Source organism: Eurytemora carolleeae, unplaced genomic scaffold, assembly GCF_000591075.1.
Source record: "Eurytemora carolleeae unplaced genomic scaffold, Eaff_2.0 scaffold1184, whole genome shotgun sequence".
In the NCBI taxonomy this organism is placed as follows: Eukaryota; Metazoa; Arthropoda; class Copepoda; order Calanoida; family Temoridae; genus Eurytemora; species Eurytemora carolleeae.
This window is the reverse complement of record NW_019397161.1, coordinates 23279-43061: the sequence shown is the minus strand read 5'-3', so window position 1 is coordinate 43061 and position 19783 is coordinate 23279. Positions and strand designations below refer to the sequence as shown.

Genomic DNA, 19783 nt, shown 5'->3' with positions numbered 1-19783 from the left:
CATACTCAGTTCAACTACCTTACAAAGCCGGTCACTCCCTTTAAATCTGGAAATATTTTTCTTATTTTTGTAAAAATTTTAGATTTGGGCAAATTGCAAAATCAATAGAAAATATTGATAAAAATCAAAATTGATAATTTCCTGAATTCTCTAAGGTTTAAAAGTCCAGGTTCTCTTGGCCTATTTTGTTCTCTATTAGGACCATTTGTAGTTACAATTCCATTTTGATCTCGAACTACTGTGTTGTGTTCTCTTACAACTGCACTATAATCTCGCACATGTCCATTTTGATCTCTATAAATCCCATTTTGATCTTTTTGGGTTCTTGCCAGTCCATTATGTTCCTTTGAGGTGTGTTGGGCCTGGACATTGGTTGGTGCAGGATCCAGTACTGGCATGTACTTCATACTGCATAGGTCACACATTGATAATTTGAGGTTTTTAAATGTTTTGCTAAAGAGATCATAAACATAATCTCCAGTTACCATCCACACAAAGATGGCAATACCCTTAAAACTTTTATCTAATCATAAATGTGGAAGAAATCATCGTTTTTCAATGTTTAAAAGTGTTTTGTTTTGATAATTTCTTCAGTTTTCAAATTTAAACGTTAAAATATAATTCATACTTGATCAGACAAAGCTTTCTAGTGTAATTTTGTGAATAAGGCATTGCCGCCATCTTTGTTTAGAGTGTTGCTTCATTTTATACTTAAAGTCCCCTTTCAATTTTCAAATGATAGAATGAAGCCTAATCTTATCGAAGAAGAGCCTGTGTAATACTTTAAAGGATTGCTATTTTCAAGGTTAACGCCCATTTAAATTTTTAGACAAGTCTTAAACCAGGTCTAGAACCCTCATCTGGAAATGATTCTAGTGTTCACTATTGACGAGTACAGATCAAAACTTAGTTGGATGTTTAGACTCAAAGCTTTGGTTTGTCTACAACACTGCAAACATATTTGTTAATGATACAAAATCTTACTTTCTTAATAGCCCATTATCAAAAATGTATGTGTGACATACCTAAAGGGTTGAGGTAACTCGGGGTAAAACTGGAGCATTCTTGGATCTCGGGCTTGAAGACCTGGAATTATGCCATTGCACCTTAAAACAAAGGAATTGAGTCTTTGCCACAAACTCTGATTTTCTAATCTATATATATTTTTAACCCAATGTCATAAACCTTAGATATTTCAAACTATTAAATCAAGAACTTATTTTGTGAGATCAAATCATCTAAAATTGTAATATCAAAGTGAAGATTCCTTTAAAGATTAATAATCAGCTACTCTACTTAGGCATTACATTTTTCTCTTTCATTCTAACCCAGCAACTAAGATTTTTTTTGTGCCAATGTACTTTATCCTAATTAGGGTTTTTATTTCAGATTATATTAGTTTTGTAGAAGATGCTGTGAATTTATGACTTGCTAAGGGTGGAACAATACTAAATCAAAACACAAAAATATCATCCCTAAAAGCTGTATATAGAATTACAGGCGTAATAAAGCAGAACTTTTCAAACATGCTAACTGCTAACTGCTGTGCAGCTTTTCTAAATGTGTTTCCCATGGGTATCTCTGTTTCCCCAAATACTTTTTTTCTCTAAATAAATGAATATCATATGAAAAACACCTCATGGCTAGTTCTTTCTTATGTTGCCAGGCTCCATTAAGCTGGTATCCTGGACCAAACTCCGCTCTAAATGAATAATTGTCAGTATTTTTTTCAATTACAGACTTCCACATAATATTATCTCTTGATTGAAAATTATGTGTTTTCTAGAAAAGGTTTCAATAAAAAAACCATTAAAATAAAGTGCTTCTTCTGAAAACAGACAAGTAATGAAAATATAAATCTGCGGAGGACTTGGAACAGGTTGAAAGGGATTGTTCTTACTTTACTGTGACTTTGAAAAGGTTTCACAACAATCGGCAAAGGGTCTCCAAGATTCAAATTCTGTTGAAGTTTGCTTTAATCAAACAAACAAATTTGTTATCCCAGGTGAAAATATAAGGCAAAAGCTTGCCAAAACTTTGTTTTAAAAACCTTAAAAGGATCGTTTTTGCCTTATATTTTCTTCTGCAAACAAATTTGCATGTTTGATAAAAATTCAAAAGATTCTGTAAAACGAATCTGGCTATTGCCCATCTCTAACTGTGACATTTTGAAACTAGATTATTTTTTTTAAAACAAAAATTTGTAAGCTATAACAAATATTACTAAGTTTGGTTCTGTGTTGTCTTTAATCCTAGGTAGGTTTGGTTAAAGACTTCCAGTCCAGCAAAACAATGCTTTTTAATTTATAAACTTTAATCAATTTAAATGAATTTACAGAAAAGCATTTATCTCCATCTTTATATAAATTTGGCTTGTCTGTCTGTCTGTCTGTTTGTTTGTATCCTTAAAAACGTCAAAACGGCTGAACCGATCAGGCCCAAAGTTTTTGTGGGATCTCTCATGACCCCAGAGAAGATTAAATGATAAAAAATTTTAAAATTATGTTTTTAAAAGTTTTTTTATTTTTTTAAAAAATGTTAAAATCTTGAAAGTTCGCAAAATATATTTTCTTTGTTTTTCAATATTACAATGAGAACATGTTCACAATTGAAATAGAAGATGGGCGCGAAGCGCCCTAAAAGCCCAGTTCTGTATACTGCACAATTCTTTAATATGTGGGATTCAAGGGGAAACAAATTTTATCTTCATTAAATTTTAGATCATGGCTTTGCTTTAAACAACCTTCCAACCTTAAATATTAATTTTATTTGAAAAACTGCACAATCTTAAAATTCTGAGAATATTTAAAATTAAGATTCCTAAATTATTTTGTCAAAATAATACTGCATAGAGTTCAGGGCCTATAAGTGGAAAATTACACTAGTAAAACTACTCCCCCGCCTCACATTTTTCAAGAAAATAAAATTTTTGGACAGTATTTAATCATGATTTTTTTAAAATGAGTGCAAACCTGCGAGCCATGTCTTGATGTGCTACTGAATGATGTCCATTCCCTAAACCTGAAGCAAAGTTAATTTCTTACATATGCATAGATAACACTGACAGGACAAAACAGAAATACTGGGTCCAGGTTGATAACCAACACATTTTTCTTATAACTTAATTAATTAGTTCAAATTAACTTTTTTTTTCAATATAAGATCAATTTTTAACTATTTATATATCAAAAAAAGCTAATTTGTTAAACAAATTTATCACACACTTCAAGAAAATTTTTGCAAAAGTTGTTGGCCAACAAGGAAGCAAAAAAATGCCCTAAATCACAAGAAATTGGGTGTATGAAGTATAAGCATGAAGAATTCAAAAGCTAAAACTATTGAAAATAAAAGCCTTGATATTATTAAGTTTACTAGGAACTTACCAAGATGAGCAGGATGTGGATAGAATCCAGGCTTAGAAGGAAGTGCATGGCTGGGGTGCACGCTTTGGGCATGACAAGAGGGTGGTATTGAGTTATGATTATGAACAGGGGCATGGATGTGAGGATGGTTGGATGGTAGAACATGGCTAGAAGGTATGATATGACTAGAGGGTAATATATGGCTTGATGGCAGGATATGACTGGAGGGCTGGATTTGATGTTGTGGTGAAGTGGGAACCACAACCTTTGGGATATTCTCAACTTTACAATGAAGAAGATTAGATCGTGCAGGAGACCTCTGCTCTGTGGTATTACTAGTTCCAGACACAGAAACCTGAATCAAAATATAATCTATTTAGACACTTCTGTGGAATAATCAGATGGAAATTTGTCTGATGGTTTTATGATAGTCATTTCTAATATATATATAGCTTTCATTCTTTAATTTCTTTAAAAATACTCTAAGTTCTGTGGCAGGAAAATTGCTATAATTATCATTATAACTGATGGTACTTTAGCAACAACAAAGCAATTGAGTTCTTGCCACAAACTCAAATATTCTAATCTCAATATCTATGCAACCTAATGGTTACTTAAATTATCTCACAGAATTCATAGCAGGGAATAGGAATAAAGGGAAAGGAAATGAATAACGAGTAGTGTATTGTAAACTTTAATCAAATTATATTCTTTGCATATTTATTTAAGTAAACAATTAACAATAAACAAGTGTACTCTCCTAGACTGTACAAATACCGAGATTCTTATGTACTGTATATACCTACAGTACACGCCTTCGATTCAGTATTCCTTACACACACTCTTTTGTTACAGACACACACACATGACGTTTCCGCCCCTGATTCATAGTTGGAAACAAATAAGATTTTCAAAATTAAGTTTGTGGCAAAGACTCGATTTCTATAATAAGTATCTATGAAGAAACTCTAATTTGGAAAAAAGTATGCTTGTATTTTCAGAGTTCTCTTTTCTCATTCCTAAATCCAAGTTTCTTTAAACACAGGCTCAAAACTATGTTTTAGCTACAGTCCTCATGGTATATATATAAATACAATATAACCAACTTTCAATTTTAACCTTTAAGGAATTGAGTCTTTGCCACAATCTCTGATTTTTTATCCCTATATCTTTGCAACCCAATGACGTAGACTGTGGAATATCAAACTAAAAACTATGTTATTACATACATGTTATGTTATTACACCATCAGGTTGTAAAGATATAGAAATTTGAACATTTTAGTTTGTGGCTAGAACTTAATTCCTTTTCACCAAGCGCAATAACACTATGCATTCACATAAATTTAGAAGTTAAGAGAAGCTGTCGAATACTAGCTTTTCTTGTTGTACTTGTAAACTTGTAATTTGAAAAAAACCTTTAAAGAAATCTAAACTAAAAATAACAAAGTCTTAGTTTGAAATATTAAAGATTTCCACTGTCAGATTGCAAAGGTATAGGGATTAGAAAATTTAAGTTTATGGTTAATACTCAGTTCCTTTAAAAGAGTAAATTAGATATCAAGATTAAGATTTCAAGCTTAACAATATCCACACTAACGTGCTGATCTCAAGTATCAACTTTCTAGCTATCATGTGTCTAAACAATTATATCTTTTAAATTTTTACTAAGAATTGATTTTGTGCTGAAATCAAGCATGTTATTTTAAAGATTAACCAGGGAAACCTGGGCAGTTCAGAAACTCCTCCCTTTAAATAGCCATAAAAGAAACATAGTCTACCCCTGTGAATAAAAAAGTGTTGAAAAATACAAATGTACATTTTTTTCACAGCCCCCTAACCCCCCCCCCCACCTCTCATGTTTGCCATTGTAGGGTTAAGGACAATTGAAAATTAAAAATTTCTCCAACCAAGTTAAAATAGTTTTCCCGTAAAATAGAATTTGTAAGCAAATTTCAGATTAGGCAATGTAAACTGATAAACTTGACTGATTTAACTTCTCATATTTCAAATCTAGCTTAAATCCCCCACTTTTTTAATTCCTTTTTATTTAAACTTTTATAATAGAATTTCTCAGAATGTATTTATTTTTTTAATTAAATACAAAACATGTTTCAATTGCAAGTCTTAATATGAATTGAACTAAAAACTTGCATTAAAACATCTTTAAATAACTGGCACTTGCAATGTTTCTAACCCCAAAAATGTAAAACGTCTAAAGTTCTGAATGTTATCAAACAAGTAAACATAGTCTTAAACTGTTTTTTCCATTGCATTACTTCTTTGCTAAACTTTAGAATTTTCTTAGTATTTTCCCTGTAATCTAAGAATCTCTAATCCCTGCTCGTATCTTTTTTGTGTTGTTTGCTTTAGCTATTTCAGTGCTTTATGTACATTTAATTTTGCTCTTTTTTCATTATGTTTTATTTTAGGCTATACATTGTGGGCTAAGTATAAAATGGTCCTTGACATAATTGTAACAAATGATTACTTTACTTGGAAAATAGAGTATTATTATTATTATAATCGAGAAAATAATCATAATACCTGAGTGTGTTGTTCTGCATGTTTAGAACCAGGCAAAGATGTTACTGGTTTACTCAGTGCTGCTGCTGCTGCTCTTGCTCCAGCTGCTCCTGTTGCAGCTGCTGCTGCTGCTGAAGATGGGGTTGTAAGTCTGGATTGTGGCATTTGACGAAAGGACTCCATGTATGCCATCTCCATTTTAGCCTAAACAAGGATTAAAAATGACTCCTAAATAAACTTCTGTAATTAATCCCCTAATATTATCCCTGCTTGAGTACTTAAAGCCAGGATACACGGAGGAGGGGGGGGGGGGGGTCAAAAAAGAATTAAAATAATTAGATCAGCATAGTGAAGTTTTGTTGAAAACTCATGGTGCAGAGGTAATTGCTTTGTAGTATGAACTTAAACTTGAGTCATTCATTTTAAAGTATGATGCTTAGTATTTGTAGTTTCATCAAAATTAATCCAGGAAAAAGACTATTTAATGCATACTTCTCTTAATGGTACAGTTTAAACAGAAAACAATTTAACTTTGGGTTTGATTAAACTATATCTAGAAAAAAAGTCCAGTGTTTAAATAAAATACTTAATTTATTCCATTATAACTTGGTAATTCGTGCATTCCTCACCTTGGAAAATAGGATTATTCAGGTATTTAGCAAAGAATATAAATTTTCTACCTGGTATTTATTTTAGCAATCTTACAAAAGGTATCCAAAAATAGGTGCAAAATTCTCAGAAGTAAAAACTTTTGTAAGCGGTATTTTTTTTTATTTAAATGGAAGTTTTAAGAATAAAAATTAATATTTCACTCTAACTCTTTGATAATCTGTCATTTTCTGAACAATCCATTTAATTTTTAAAAAGTTGTGTAATCAAAATGTTTGCATAACAGTAAAAAAATCATGAAAAAGTTTAATGGTTTCATGAATCATTTAATAAAGTGCTGAAAATATTTTTATGATAGAATTCTAATTGAATATGACAAATTCATCATTTCTAAGTTGGGTTAGGCTAGGTCAGGTGGGGTTAAGTGAACTATACTAAACTATATGTACAAAGTTAATATTTTTTCAGAAATTGCAGAAATTACAGGCACAAATTTAGAAGTTGAAAAAAGAAGAAGTTGTTCACCCTCCACTATAATTTCAGTAGAAGTAAATATTTCCACTTACGGATAGCGTCAATTGAAGGATTCATGACTCTGATTGGATAATGAGTTAGATAGAAAGATAGATGTTACCGTCATACTATTGGATAATGAGATAGATAGAAAGATAGATGTTACCGTCATACTATTTCTATTGGTTCAGAATAAACAACAAACACATGACTGAACCTTGATTTGATCAGGCACTAATGGACGCGGCATGCAGACTAATTTTCAAATCTTTTTATCTGTACGAGCTGATGTTTTAAACCTTTGGTAGGTCTGCTGAATATAATAATGAACTAGCTAAGTGTCCTGCGTTGACCCATGGAATTTTGAAAAATCAAATTTTAAATAAAAAAATCGACTTTTGAAAAATCAAAATAGATTTTTTAAAATCATTTCTTAAAGAAAAAAATCTAATTTTATCAGCCAATTTGTTACCCCCGGAGTACTTGAGGGTTCCCTCAAAAAATAAAGGCAATAGAAAATTTGAGTTTGGGGCAGGTTTTAAGCCCCCTTTTTTGAACTTTATGGCACAAAAAATCTTTTTGCTTTGTAAATATTACAATTTCTATACATTGTGTACGTAATTCTAGAATGTTAAAAAACCAACCTTTTCTAGTTGTCCGATCAATTTTTCTTTCATCGTTTGAATCTGGAAGAGTGACTCCATTTCCTGGATTTTTCGACTCTGTAGAGATTCTATGTCCTAAAAAGAGAGAACAGTCCATTTAAAAATATAAACAGAAATTATTTTAAGAAATGGATTTTTTAAATTTTTGGATGTAGTTTTGTTCGGCTGCCAGATTATATATTGAATATATCATAACTCTGTTTATTGAAGAGCTGTAAACAAGAATTTCTGATGTGTAACAGAATATATTTTCTTTTCTCCGCATAAAATTATAACTAGAGGAGCTAGGAAGGCACAAAGTTTTACCAGTTATGTAAATTACCTTCTTTTTCCGCCATCATAGTTACACCATTAAAATAAATATATATTCACACTGTTATGTATTATGTATTATGACAGAGGGAAAATTTGTCAAACTCAAATTTTTTTGCAACCTGGTAAACCATTTTTACAATATTAACCATTTTTACTATGATATATATCATTTTTACAATTTTTACCATTTTAAAATTTTTACTTTGAATGCCATTTTTACCATTTTTACTATTTTTATAATTTTACTATTTTTGCCATTTTTACCATTTTTTAATTTTTTGCTATGTTCTTACCATGTTCTACCATTTTTACCATTTTTACCATTTTCTACCATTTTTACATTGTTTACCTGCAATAGTTTATTTCTTTTCCGGCAAAGTTCATCTTTTGCAGTTAAAGATGGTTTTCTTATGTTTTTGTTTCCTTGTCCTTCCATATCCTCTTTCTCCTCATTCTTTCTCTTTTTTCCATCCGTTCTGATTTCTTCTTCTTTATTTTCTTCTTGTTTACTATCTTTCAAACTCTTTTTCTTCTTTAAGTCTATCGGACTTTCAGTATTTTCTTGGCAACGTTTCAGTTTTTTAGTTTCACTAGGTCCGGTATCATCATTATCACTGTTATCATTCTCATATCTCTTCAGGGTTCCTTCATTACCTCTCTCTTCTTCTCTTCGTACTTTCATCATCATTTCTCTTTCAACTCTTATTTTATCCGTTTCCTTTTCTACTTTCAATCTCTCTTTCCTCCTTCCATCTCCAGACTCCTGTTCTCCTTTCCCATCCTTCCAGTCGACTCTTCCATCTTCTTCTTCTTCTTTCCCATCCTTCCAGTCTCTTCCATCTTCTTCTTCTTCTTCTTCTTTCCTATCCTTCCAGTCTCTTCCATCTTCTTCTTCTTCTTCTTCTTTCCCATCCTTCCAGTCTATTCGATCTTCTTCTTCTTCTTGTTTCTCACTGTAGAATAAATTCTTCTTCACTGATATCTCCACTCCTCGGTTCTCAGGTCTAGAAGAGAAAGAAAAATTTGGTACAATCTTAGAATTGCCGCAGCCGCCTGCCCCCCCCCCCTCTCCTTTCTGTTACTATCTATCTATCTAAATTATCCTAATAGTTTTTGTATTGCTCCAAACTCACTTTTATAATTCAGATTTAAATTAACCCTATCTTGGCTGGTATATCTCAAAACATGGGGAAAGGGGGGGAATCCAAATATAATAAGTAAAAGTAGTACATTTTTATATTACGGAAAATATTATCAAATTTGCATAAATCAATTTTTTAGATTTTTTTTTTTGTAAAAAATGTAAAATTATGAGCGTCAAAAGAGACGCAAGCCAGATTCATAGGAGTACTCCTAAAACCTTTTTTTATCCATAGATGTGGAAAATAATGACGTTTATCGATAGAGGTGCTTTGAAAATCACTTTTACAGAGACCACAACTGTAAAAATCAATTTTCAAGTTAAAAACATGGATAGTTTGCTCATTCTTTATCATACAAAGCTTATATTTCCTCGTGAATCGGACCGTCTCCGTCCCTTTAATCCTTTCCTTCTTGTTCCGGTATATATTTTTCTAGGACTGAACGGAATTGAATAATTTCATAAAAAAAACTATTTCTTTTATAAGCTGTAAAATAAACACATTAAATTGTTTTCCATCCTTCAGTAAACTTGGACACGCCCCTTTATCAAATAAACCACGCCTTAGACCGATTCACACGTAATCAATAATGCAGTCCGTACATTTATTATCTATCTATCTATCTATCTATCTACATATATATCTATATATCTATCTATCTATCTTGTATCTACCTGGATTCCAGTTTATTAAGTAGGTTCCCAAGCATGTAATCGTATTGGTTCACAATATCCACCGCTTTCTGAAATAATACAGTGGTCACCAGAAATAATACAGTGGTCACCAGAAAACAATTTAATGGTTATCGTCTTCTCTCTTTCCTTTTATCCGGAAGGATTTTGTAAATTGAAAATTTTGTAAAAATGTTCAAGGCACATTTTTAACATACAGAGTTACCCACACAGGATGAGACTTCAGAGACGACTGTACGAAATTTGTATTGTCTCTTTCCATGTATTCATGATTCCCTGCATTTGTAAACTTGTGTACTTCTTTGCTAATTCATTTAGTAAGCCATTACAAGACCTTATCAAAACCAGAAGACTTACTTTAACTCTGGGATCTTTAAATCTTAAAAGTTTCAGGTCGTCTTTTCAGTGTCATTTTTTGTGAGTAAACCTGTATATTTAAATTAAGAAAGACAAAAAATATTCTTAAGTAATCTGGTTATAACAGCTGTTTTCTCTGGATTAAATGTTGAAGTGTGTTTACATGTAATTAAATCATTATTATCCTTATTGTTATTTTAACTGTTCAAATGTTTTTAAAAATAATATTCAAAAACTTATTGTTTTGACGTAATAATATTTTTGAGAGATTTTAAACTATAATTACTGTTTGAACAGGTGTACCCCTGAACTCCCTGAACAGATTTAAAGATTAGCATCTCTAGAAATGCCTTGCAAGGTTTTCAGATGAAAGCTTACTATATAGACTTTGATGAAGACTACGTAAGGAAAGTTTGGCCGAATTTTGTTTAAAATTTATTTAAATAATAATAAATATTTGTTTGTTTGTTAATCATCAAAAATTCGATTATTTGAATTGTGATTATTTTTTTATCAGAGACTTAGGGATTTATTCGGAACAGAAACAACCAAGAAAATTGAAAGAATTCAACACTTTTTAAGAAAGAAAAATGACGATATCATTCTCATTGATGTAACAGATAAATTTATCAAGGGTATAGCTGTTAATCGACGATGCAACTCTTAAAGCTTCACATGGGGTCACTTAAAGTACGTTTGACAGCAAAAAAAATTACAAAATTGGAAAACAAATGGTCACAAATAAATAGAGAAATCAAAAGAATAAAATGATATTTGATAATCAGTTATACTTTATAATAATTTAATTTCTATGTTAATTAATAATAATATATTGATATGTAAATAATTTCAAGGTTTTGTTCACATCAAAACTTTGTAACAATTGAGAAAAAAACACAGCTGCATATTCTATAATTGTTGTTAATTAAAGACATAATTGTTGTTTTAACTACTCTCTTTAATTATCATGTTTAAAAATGTGATAAAATCAAATCATTCATCGTCAACACTTTTTATATAATTAATATTAATAATTTCACCATCACCGCTAACTTTTTATAAAACTGAAAATTCATTTTTTATAGTTTTTCACATGACTAAATTTTGCCACCTGTTTTAGTCATTTAAGCTTTTGCAGATGTTACATTTATATCTACTGCAAATTATGGTAATTAAGCTGGTTAACGTAGCAAAGAAAAGCTTTAAACTTTAACAGGTGGATTTGGAAAGATTGCACAGGCTAATTTTTTATCCGTGCTTTGATTAACAAATGTTCTTTAAAGTTATAGTGAAAGTTTAAAAAACTATTAAAACAACTTTTTCCCTTTTCAAAAATATCTTTTATGAAACTATTGTGTACTTTATCATTCTTACTCAATTCATTGTGAATTTATTAAGAACGTGCTATAAAGCAATCATAGTTCAATTAGCTGAACATTATAGCACGTGTGCCATAAAGTTTTGATTGGTTCCCGGATTTTCTCCAATAAAAATTGGGTATTTCCAAAATATTTTTTTTAATTGAAATGAATAAATTGAAATTAAATTCATAATATTATTTCTGCTTTCTTGAAAGTTAAAAAGCATATCATATATAGAAATTTCCATTGCAATAAAACAAGAACACAAACGTTTCCTAAAATTACCTATAGCACTATTAGTTTAGCACGACGTGCTGAAATGTTTTTGGACAGAAATTTTCTCTTTAATCCAGCAGGTTCGAGCTATTTTAGATTTTATTTTTTTCCCCGAGCTTTAGCGAACCAAAATAATTGTATTATAAATAGTTATTAACATTATTTGTATTTTTTTGTATTTAGATCATTTTTATCCGCTATTTCATGTTAATTTATTTAATTCTTGTAAAGAATATGCTGTAGTGAATGGTTAGTCAAAATGGCAAACGTTATAGGACACTCAAATTTAAAAAAATAATTAAACAATTAACACGACCTGTCATCATCGAAGGATCCAAAAAAGTTAAGGAAAGATGTACCTTTTCTCTATGCTTTTCAAGTTTTGTTGTATTTTCACTCTCCCTGTCTCCTAAAAAAACATTTATGATTTAAAGGCAAAAATTAAGTGGATATTTAATTTTCAAACTGTATATACTATTACGGGCAACCAATGATAGAATATAAAGGATCCGAGTATTTGACACAAACTCAAATTTTCTAATCTCTATATCTTTGAAACCTGATGGTATAATAAACCTGTCATATTTCAAAGTTATATTTATTAATCTGAATGAATTCTTCATTCTTTGAAATATCAAAGGTCTATTTTGTTGGGTTGCAAAGAATTAAGAGGATAGAAAATCAGATTTTGTGGCAAAGACTCAGTTCCTTTTAACGTAAGTATAGTTTTAAAGCCATTTGAACCTGCGTTTCATACACACAAATTCAACAGTGGTAACATAAAAAAATGTTTTAATCTTCTCTTATTTCTCTTTTTTTTTAACTCTAACCACCCCGTACACAACCCACGGGTCATGACGGATTCATAAATAAAAATAACAATAAAATATAATTTTTTACATACATATAGATAGATTATGAATGACGGAATTTTTATTTGCAAGAATGTGCCACACCCTAATGTATTCTGGTATATAATTATAGGATTATGTATGTGCCACACCCTAATGTATTCTGGTATATAATCATAGGATTATGCATGTAAAAAAATGACAGGAAATGCATTAAAGGGACTGTAAGCTCAGATACTCTTGATATGATTAATAATTTGGAAGATCTGCAAAAAAAAGTCACACTTGCAGGGAAACCACAGTTGTAAATAAATTATAAACATTTATATATAATTCATTCTTGATCAGACAAAGCTAGTAAGGGACATGGCCATATTTGCATGGAAGGTCACTTGAAATTATGCATACAGTCCCCTTAACCCTATTCAGGCTGACGTCTGGTTTACCCAAAATAGTTCTATTTCCTTATTCTGATAAAAATCAATATAATTTGATACATTTTTGAAAAGCCCATGGGCTCTACTTTAATAATCTACAAAAAATTGCAAATAAACAGAATTTCAAATTTTTATTGAAATATCAAGTCATAAATTTATTTGTGGTATTGGGAGTAAATGTGGATTTACTAATATTAATGGATCAGCTTTTAAATAAAAACAGTAAAACAATTTACTCATCTAGTGCCCCGCCCCCCCCCCCCTTTACAATATCCGAAAACAGTTCTTCATTAAAAAAAGTGGTAAATGGTAATTTTTTAGGGCCCTAATTCTAATCGGAGTAGTTTCACTTCTTGGAACATTAATCTTGGACATTTTGAGTGGGTTTGATGATTGGTTAAAGTCTAAGTGTATATTACAAAGATACCAGGGGAGAGGATGGGACGGCAATAACTCCAACAGGATATTGAAAAATTTTGACTCCTTAAAAAATGGAATTACTGAAGACTGAACCTCATCTTGTCCCCTTCGTTCAATGTTTGAAAGACTTTCGAGATGTTAAAGATGCTTGTTTTTCAAAAAAAAACTTGAATTTTGATACAAATTCTGTTTTGCTAGATTTAAAAACTCCTTTAAGTCCTGTCAAGAACTAGCTAATTTGCTTGGATTTAATTTGAATATAACTTGGAAAGTGCTCTGCCATGTTGAACCATTTGTAGAATTCCATTCGTGTGGTTTGTCAAATTTTGCTGAACAAACTGGAGAAGCAATACATGCAAATTTCAAACCTACATGGGCAAGGTTTAAGAGACTTGAGGAACATCCTGAACATGCAGACAGACTTCTTAAAGCAGTCATGGACTTTGGTGGTCGAAGAATAAGCTGATTTATATACTTATATAAAGTGTTTTTCATGTATATAGTAATAAAAACTGTAATAAAGGCTAGCTATTTTACAAATGTCAAAATTTTGATTTAACACCTAGTGTAGATTTTAAAAACATTTTTTTTGAACATCCTATATATATGTTAGTAAAAAATGTTTGGTTCGAGTGCAACAACTTTGAACCTGGCGGTCATTTTGGTCCAGTGTGAGGGGTATGATTGAAAAGTTTCTGTTAACAAATAAACTGTTACGTGTAGACGGATAAGATAATTTTATATAATCGCACTATTTCATCGCAGTTTTTTAATTACGTTTAATTCCTTTCTAAATTTCTAAATCTCTAAAACAATATTGTTATCCAATAAAAAAGTTTAAATAATAAAAGCGCAGATAGACCTTCGATATTTCCAACTAAGAATTCTATGAATTAAAATAGTCCTGAATCAAAGGTTTGCACCATCAATACTAAAAATTAAAATAGTCCTGAATCAAAGGTTTGCACCATCAAGACTAAAAATTAAAATAGTCCTGAATCAAAGGTTTGCACCATCAATACTAAAAATCAAAATAGTCCTGAATCAAAGGTTTGCACCATCAATACTAAAAATTAAAATAGTCCTGAATCAAAGGTTTGCACCATAAAGACTAAAAATTAAAATAGTCCTGAATCAAAGGTTTGCACCATCAAGACTAAAAATTAAAATAGTCCTGAATCAAAGGTTTGCACCATCAAGACTAAAAATTAAAATAGTCCTGAATCAAAGGTTTGCACCATCAATACTAAAAATTAAAATAGTCCTGAATCAAAGGTTTGCACCATCAATACTAAAAATTAAAATCAGAGTTTGTTGCAAAAAAATTCCCTTGATGTTGCATGTGCCTACTTTCAAAAGGCACATTTTTTCCTCTAAAAATAGGTGATTTATGTTTTAAAATTGATGATTCATACAATACTGGAAATCAATTTTAAAATACTTCAGAAAATAGTATTTCCAAAAACTTTAAAAATGTTATATTTTAATCTCGGGTAACATGCTTTTTGGACAACTATAAAATACTAGCTCGGGAATACAGCTTTGCCCTCAAACAATTAGGATTCAACTAAGAACTTTTAAATCTAGCTAAGAACGTTCTACAGAGTTAGCTAATTTGAGGCAAATCGGTAAAGGGGCTCCTGAGTTATGATCGGACATATAAACAAACAAACAGGGATATTTATAGATAACATAATAATTGTAATTCATATTCTGTATGCACCAAATAGATTGTCAAGTACAATAGATAGCAACGTATAATGTGTACACTCTCAGAATAGTTGTATTCTTACGTCACGAGTGTCAACTCAGTTTTTTATCTGACAAAATTACTAATAATTGTGATAAAGGAACTGAGTTATTGTCAAAAAGCCAAATTTTCTAAACCCTGTATCTTTGCAACCTGATAGTTTAAACCTTTGATATTTCAAACTTAGAGTGTTTAATATAGCATAATTCATAATTTGAAATATTAAAGTTCTACGACACCGGGTTTCAAAGATAAAAGGATTAAAAGATTTGATTTTGTGGCAATAAATTAAATCCTTTAGACTAAGTGCTTATCTTTATAGTGAAATATAAGTGCAATTATATGTCTTCTTTTTTCCTGTTTTTACATTTTTTATTTAATCTTGAAAAATATGTCCATTTCTCTGTTGTCTACTTTTGTACTTGTAATCTATTTGTTTGTAATTTGTAATTTGTGATCTTTTTGTTATAATCTGTATATACTAAAGTTATAACTTTTAAAATTGTGAATCCCGGGATTTAATGCAGACCTACGTAATAATAATAATTAAATAAGGGTGGAACAATTTGCCACTATTTTTAGAAAAAAGATCTGAGCTGAAAACTTTAGAATGGGATATCCTTATTTATCCCGATCGGTTAATTAAGCTACAAACTAATAACTAGAGGAGAACAAGCATTTGATATCGAGATTAAGAAAAAGAGTGGATCAAGCATTAAGTCCGATATCCACTATTCAAAAGTTCCCAGCTCAGATCCTTTAAGCACGTTTCTTAAAAGATTCTATGATAAAAATCAAAACAAAAATGTATTTTTTTTCTTACTCTTAAATTCATGCAGGCATCACGTTTTTGTAAATAATAAATCACTAGTGCAAGCAAAAATATTTTTTTCCAAAATATGTTGATTTGGCCTGGTAACAAAAAATCTGTCTTGAAACACTGAATTCAAAATTTATAAAATAATAAAAATCGGTAAAAAATTTAATAAGTTTTATGCAAAAACGAACTTTTTAGTGGAAATTTGCCAGAGTCATCCAAAATTAATAGTTTTTGGCCCAAGATCAACCAATTTTCACAATTTCAAAAAACAACAACTGGGCAATATTCAGTTGTTTTGACACCCATATCGACGTGTAGAAAAATTGAAAAATCATCGATTTTTTAAAGTACTTACGCTGACCATTTTTTGAAATTTTAAACAAAAATTTATTACGTTTTTTGTAAGTTTAATTGAGCAATTTTTGCTGCGTTTTGGTAAATTTTGAAAAAAAATTAATATTGCACCAGGGTTGATCTAAATATCAGATTTGTCATGAAGCACTTTTAATGTATAAAAACTTAAATGTTAAAAAAACGGACTGTACACGTAATTTCAAGGACGTCAGACTTAGCCCAATTAATCTACTTTGGTTGCAACAGTTAAATACTTTCTTAAGTGATAAGAATATTTGAAAACGCTGTTAACGTAAAAAAGTCTACTTTCGAGTTACGCAAGTAACAGATCAGAGCCCGCGATTTAAAAGCTTCGGCTCGAGCCGTAATTCCTTAAACCCGACTTTAAGACCCAATCTTCGACCCAACTCTGACGACAGCTTGTGTCACGTGATTGACAGCTGCGAGATCTTAGGCTCGACTTAAGGAGTTAGGCCCAATGAAAATAAAACCGACCTTGGTTGGTTTTAGTGAAGAATAAGGCTCAATGTTGGGTCTTATTCTCATCAAAACCCGGAATGCGCCAATTCCAACTATGAAAATCCGCCAACTACAACATTAAACCGGTGTTATGAACTAAACTCTGTTAAAAATTAGATGCAACTTAAATCCGAAAGCCCGAGCCGTAAATAAGGCTCAACGACAGCTTAGACCCGATCGGTATTTTATTGAATTTTTTAAATCGCCGGCTCAGGTGTACATAGCGAACAGTCATGTTTAAAGCTGTTTGAGTTCAGACTGAACATGGCGTACAGTCGTGTTTAAAGCTGTTTAAGGTCAGACTACAAATAGCGTACAGTCGCGTTTAAAGCTGTTTGAGTTCAGGCTGTACATAGCGTACAGTCGTGTTTAAAGCTGTTTAAGAACAGACTGTACAAAGCGTATAGTCAAAGGTTTCAAGGATGCCATTGTGAATTGGGCATTGCCCTTTTTGTATGAAAGTTCATTTAAAAATACGCTTACAGTCCCTTTAAGCGATGCCCATCTCTTATTACAATGCTACCTGGTATCTTTACTCGAATTTGAATAGTTTCTCCCTCGTTATTTTCCATAATAGCGATGCAAGGGGTTTCCATTTCTTCAAGGATTTTTTTCTCCTTCTCCTTTTTCTCCTTCCTCTCTTTTTCTTCGATCCAGTTCTTCACTTTCAGGCTTTTTAGCTCTTCCTTTTTTCCCCGTTTTTCTTTCTCCGTTTGTTTGCTAGTGGCATTCTGTGAAAACATAATGAAATATTTCTTTTTTAAAGAAAAGTATTTTGAAAGTCTAATATATTCAAGCTCTGAAAAGTTTTTAGAATTCATTTTAATAGAATTAAATAGTTAGTGTTTGATCATTTCAGTTTGTGCTTCTTTGGGTTAAAAGGACTGTAAGTTTAATTTCAAATTAATTAACCCCTGAAGCAAAAAGGACAATGCCCGATTCCCAACGTTACCCTTGAAGCATTCATCTGATCAATAATGAGGAAGATGTGGTATTTAATTATGCTAATTACTATATGTTTTCTGACATTAGAAATGCGCAATTGTCACTGTTATAAAGAACCCACAATTGAAAATAATATGTTTTCAAAATTGAAAACATACTTGAACAGATCTAAAGCTTTTTCGGATACCGTTGTCAGCTTTCCATGAAAGGTCACCAGAAATAACGCTTACAGTCCCTTTAAACGCAAATATTTATGATGTTTTTCCTTGATTTCTTCCGTTGAGGGTAGTATGTGTTTCCGTTTGATCTCACTATAGATGGAAGGCATTTCATGTTTAAATTTACTCGTAAAAGTGCCCTGCGTTGCTTGTAGAATTTCAAAAATGTCAAAACTTTAAAGAACCAAATTAATCCTTAAATTGATATTTCAAGCGACATCCTAAAAATGTTTACAAGAAGATTGTTCAAGATCAATATCGAAATTCCAAATGTATGCCTTAACCTGGTTGTATTCCTATTATAATCCTCTTCATCTACTACTAGGAAGGTTTCATCTTCTCCTTCATCGCCTTCTTCTTCTCTTTCTTCCTCTCTTTCTTCTTCTACTTCCTCTTCTTCCTCCCCAGCGGCCCCGTCAGACTCAACAGTATTCTCCACCAACAAGTCTCTTCTAAACAATTTTTTTACATTTTTTGACTTTTTTAAATATATGGTTGAAACATAACTTAAATAACATCCGATAAGTTTTCAAATTTAACGGTTCGTGATATTTTGGACACACTGATCCATTTTTAAACCGTAAGCATTGTTTTTAACGTTTTAAGGGTAGCGATTTGTATTGCTTTATGAGGTAGCGTTTTATGATGAATGAGGTAGCGTTTTATTAGGTATTGTTTTATGATGTACCGTTTTACAAGGAAGTGTTTTATAAGGTAATTCTTTATGATGTAGCGTTTCATGAGGTAGCGTTTTATGATTATAGCATATTATGAGGTAGCGTTTTATGAGGTAGCGTTTTACAAGGAAGCATTTTATGAGGTAGCATTTTTTGAGGTACTGTTTCATGAGGTAGCTTTTATGAGGTAGCGTTTTATGAGGTAGCGTTTTATGAGGAAGCATTTTATGAGGTAGCATTTTATGAGGTAGTTTTTTATGAGGTAGCGTTTATGAGGTAGCATTTCGTGAGGTAACGTTTGTTATGGTAGCATTTTATGAGGAAGCGTTTTATCTAAGAAACAACCCTCTCCCCACCTCCACCTCTCTAGTATTCAAGACAACTATTAAAAGCAGGTTAGCGGGAGGGGGGGGGGGGGGGTATAGGAGAGGAGAAAGCGATAAAGGTGGAAAGAGGGAGAGAAATTTCCATGTAATTATTTTTTAATAAATGTTGATTTCGTAGGAAAAATCTAATTCATTTGAGAGAATCCCGAGTTTTTTTTTCTAAAAAGTAATATCTCTGTATTTTGTAAGTGCAGAACTTATAAATCATTATTGTCCACGCTATGATTTAAAATAACAAGGGTTTAATAGTGTTCCAAAAACTTCAGTTTTCTGAAAAGGTGTTTGTCATTTTTTCATCAGTTTTTTTAGTGTTAAAGGGAGTGTTCGCGAAAAAATACGATCTTAAGTATTGATTCCTTATTTTACACTCAAAAGATAGAAGTAAAATTAGTTGCGATGGAAACCAAATTCATTTTTTGCGAACACTCCCTTTAAACTTTTGGAATTTTTATCACATGGTTAGCAAAAACTGAGCGTTTCCATAAATAAAACAGTATTTTTCCCATATTTTACACTTTTTTTGTTTATCCAATTAAAATTTAATGTTTCTCCAATCGATTTTAAGGATATCTGCATTCAAGTATTTCTT

General features: G+C 31.2%; 1 protein-coding gene across 3 annotated transcripts in view; it reads right to left on the bottom strand.

The window, feature by feature from the left end:
- LOC111712423 (uncharacterized) overlaps positions 1 to 19783 on the bottom strand; it is a 44912-nt gene that overhangs the window by 7518 nt on the left and 17611 nt on the right. For all 3 annotated transcript variants that reach the window (XM_023487020.1, XM_023487022.1, XM_023487023.1), the window contains 13 exons: positions 18416 to 18583; positions 18179 to 18224; positions 17492 to 17699; positions 12177 to 12226; positions 9806 to 9873; positions 8339 to 8993; positions 7654 to 7749; positions 5909 to 6091; positions 3384 to 3717; positions 2973 to 3021; positions 1637 to 1702; positions 1026 to 1106; positions 142 to 408 (listed from right to left, as the gene is read on the bottom strand). In XM_023487020.1, the coding sequence (XP_023342788.1) occupies positions 142 to 408; positions 1026 to 1106; positions 1637 to 1702; positions 2973 to 3021; positions 3384 to 3717; positions 5909 to 6091; positions 7654 to 7749; positions 8339 to 8993; positions 9806 to 9873; positions 12177 to 12226; positions 17492 to 17699; positions 18179 to 18224; positions 18416 to 18583 (2271 nt within the window). The remainder of the gene's footprint in view (positions 1 to 141; positions 409 to 1025; positions 1107 to 1636; positions 1703 to 2972; positions 3022 to 3383; positions 3718 to 5908; positions 6092 to 7653; positions 7750 to 8338; positions 8994 to 9805; positions 9874 to 12176; positions 12227 to 17491; positions 17700 to 18178; positions 18225 to 18415; positions 18584 to 19783) is intronic.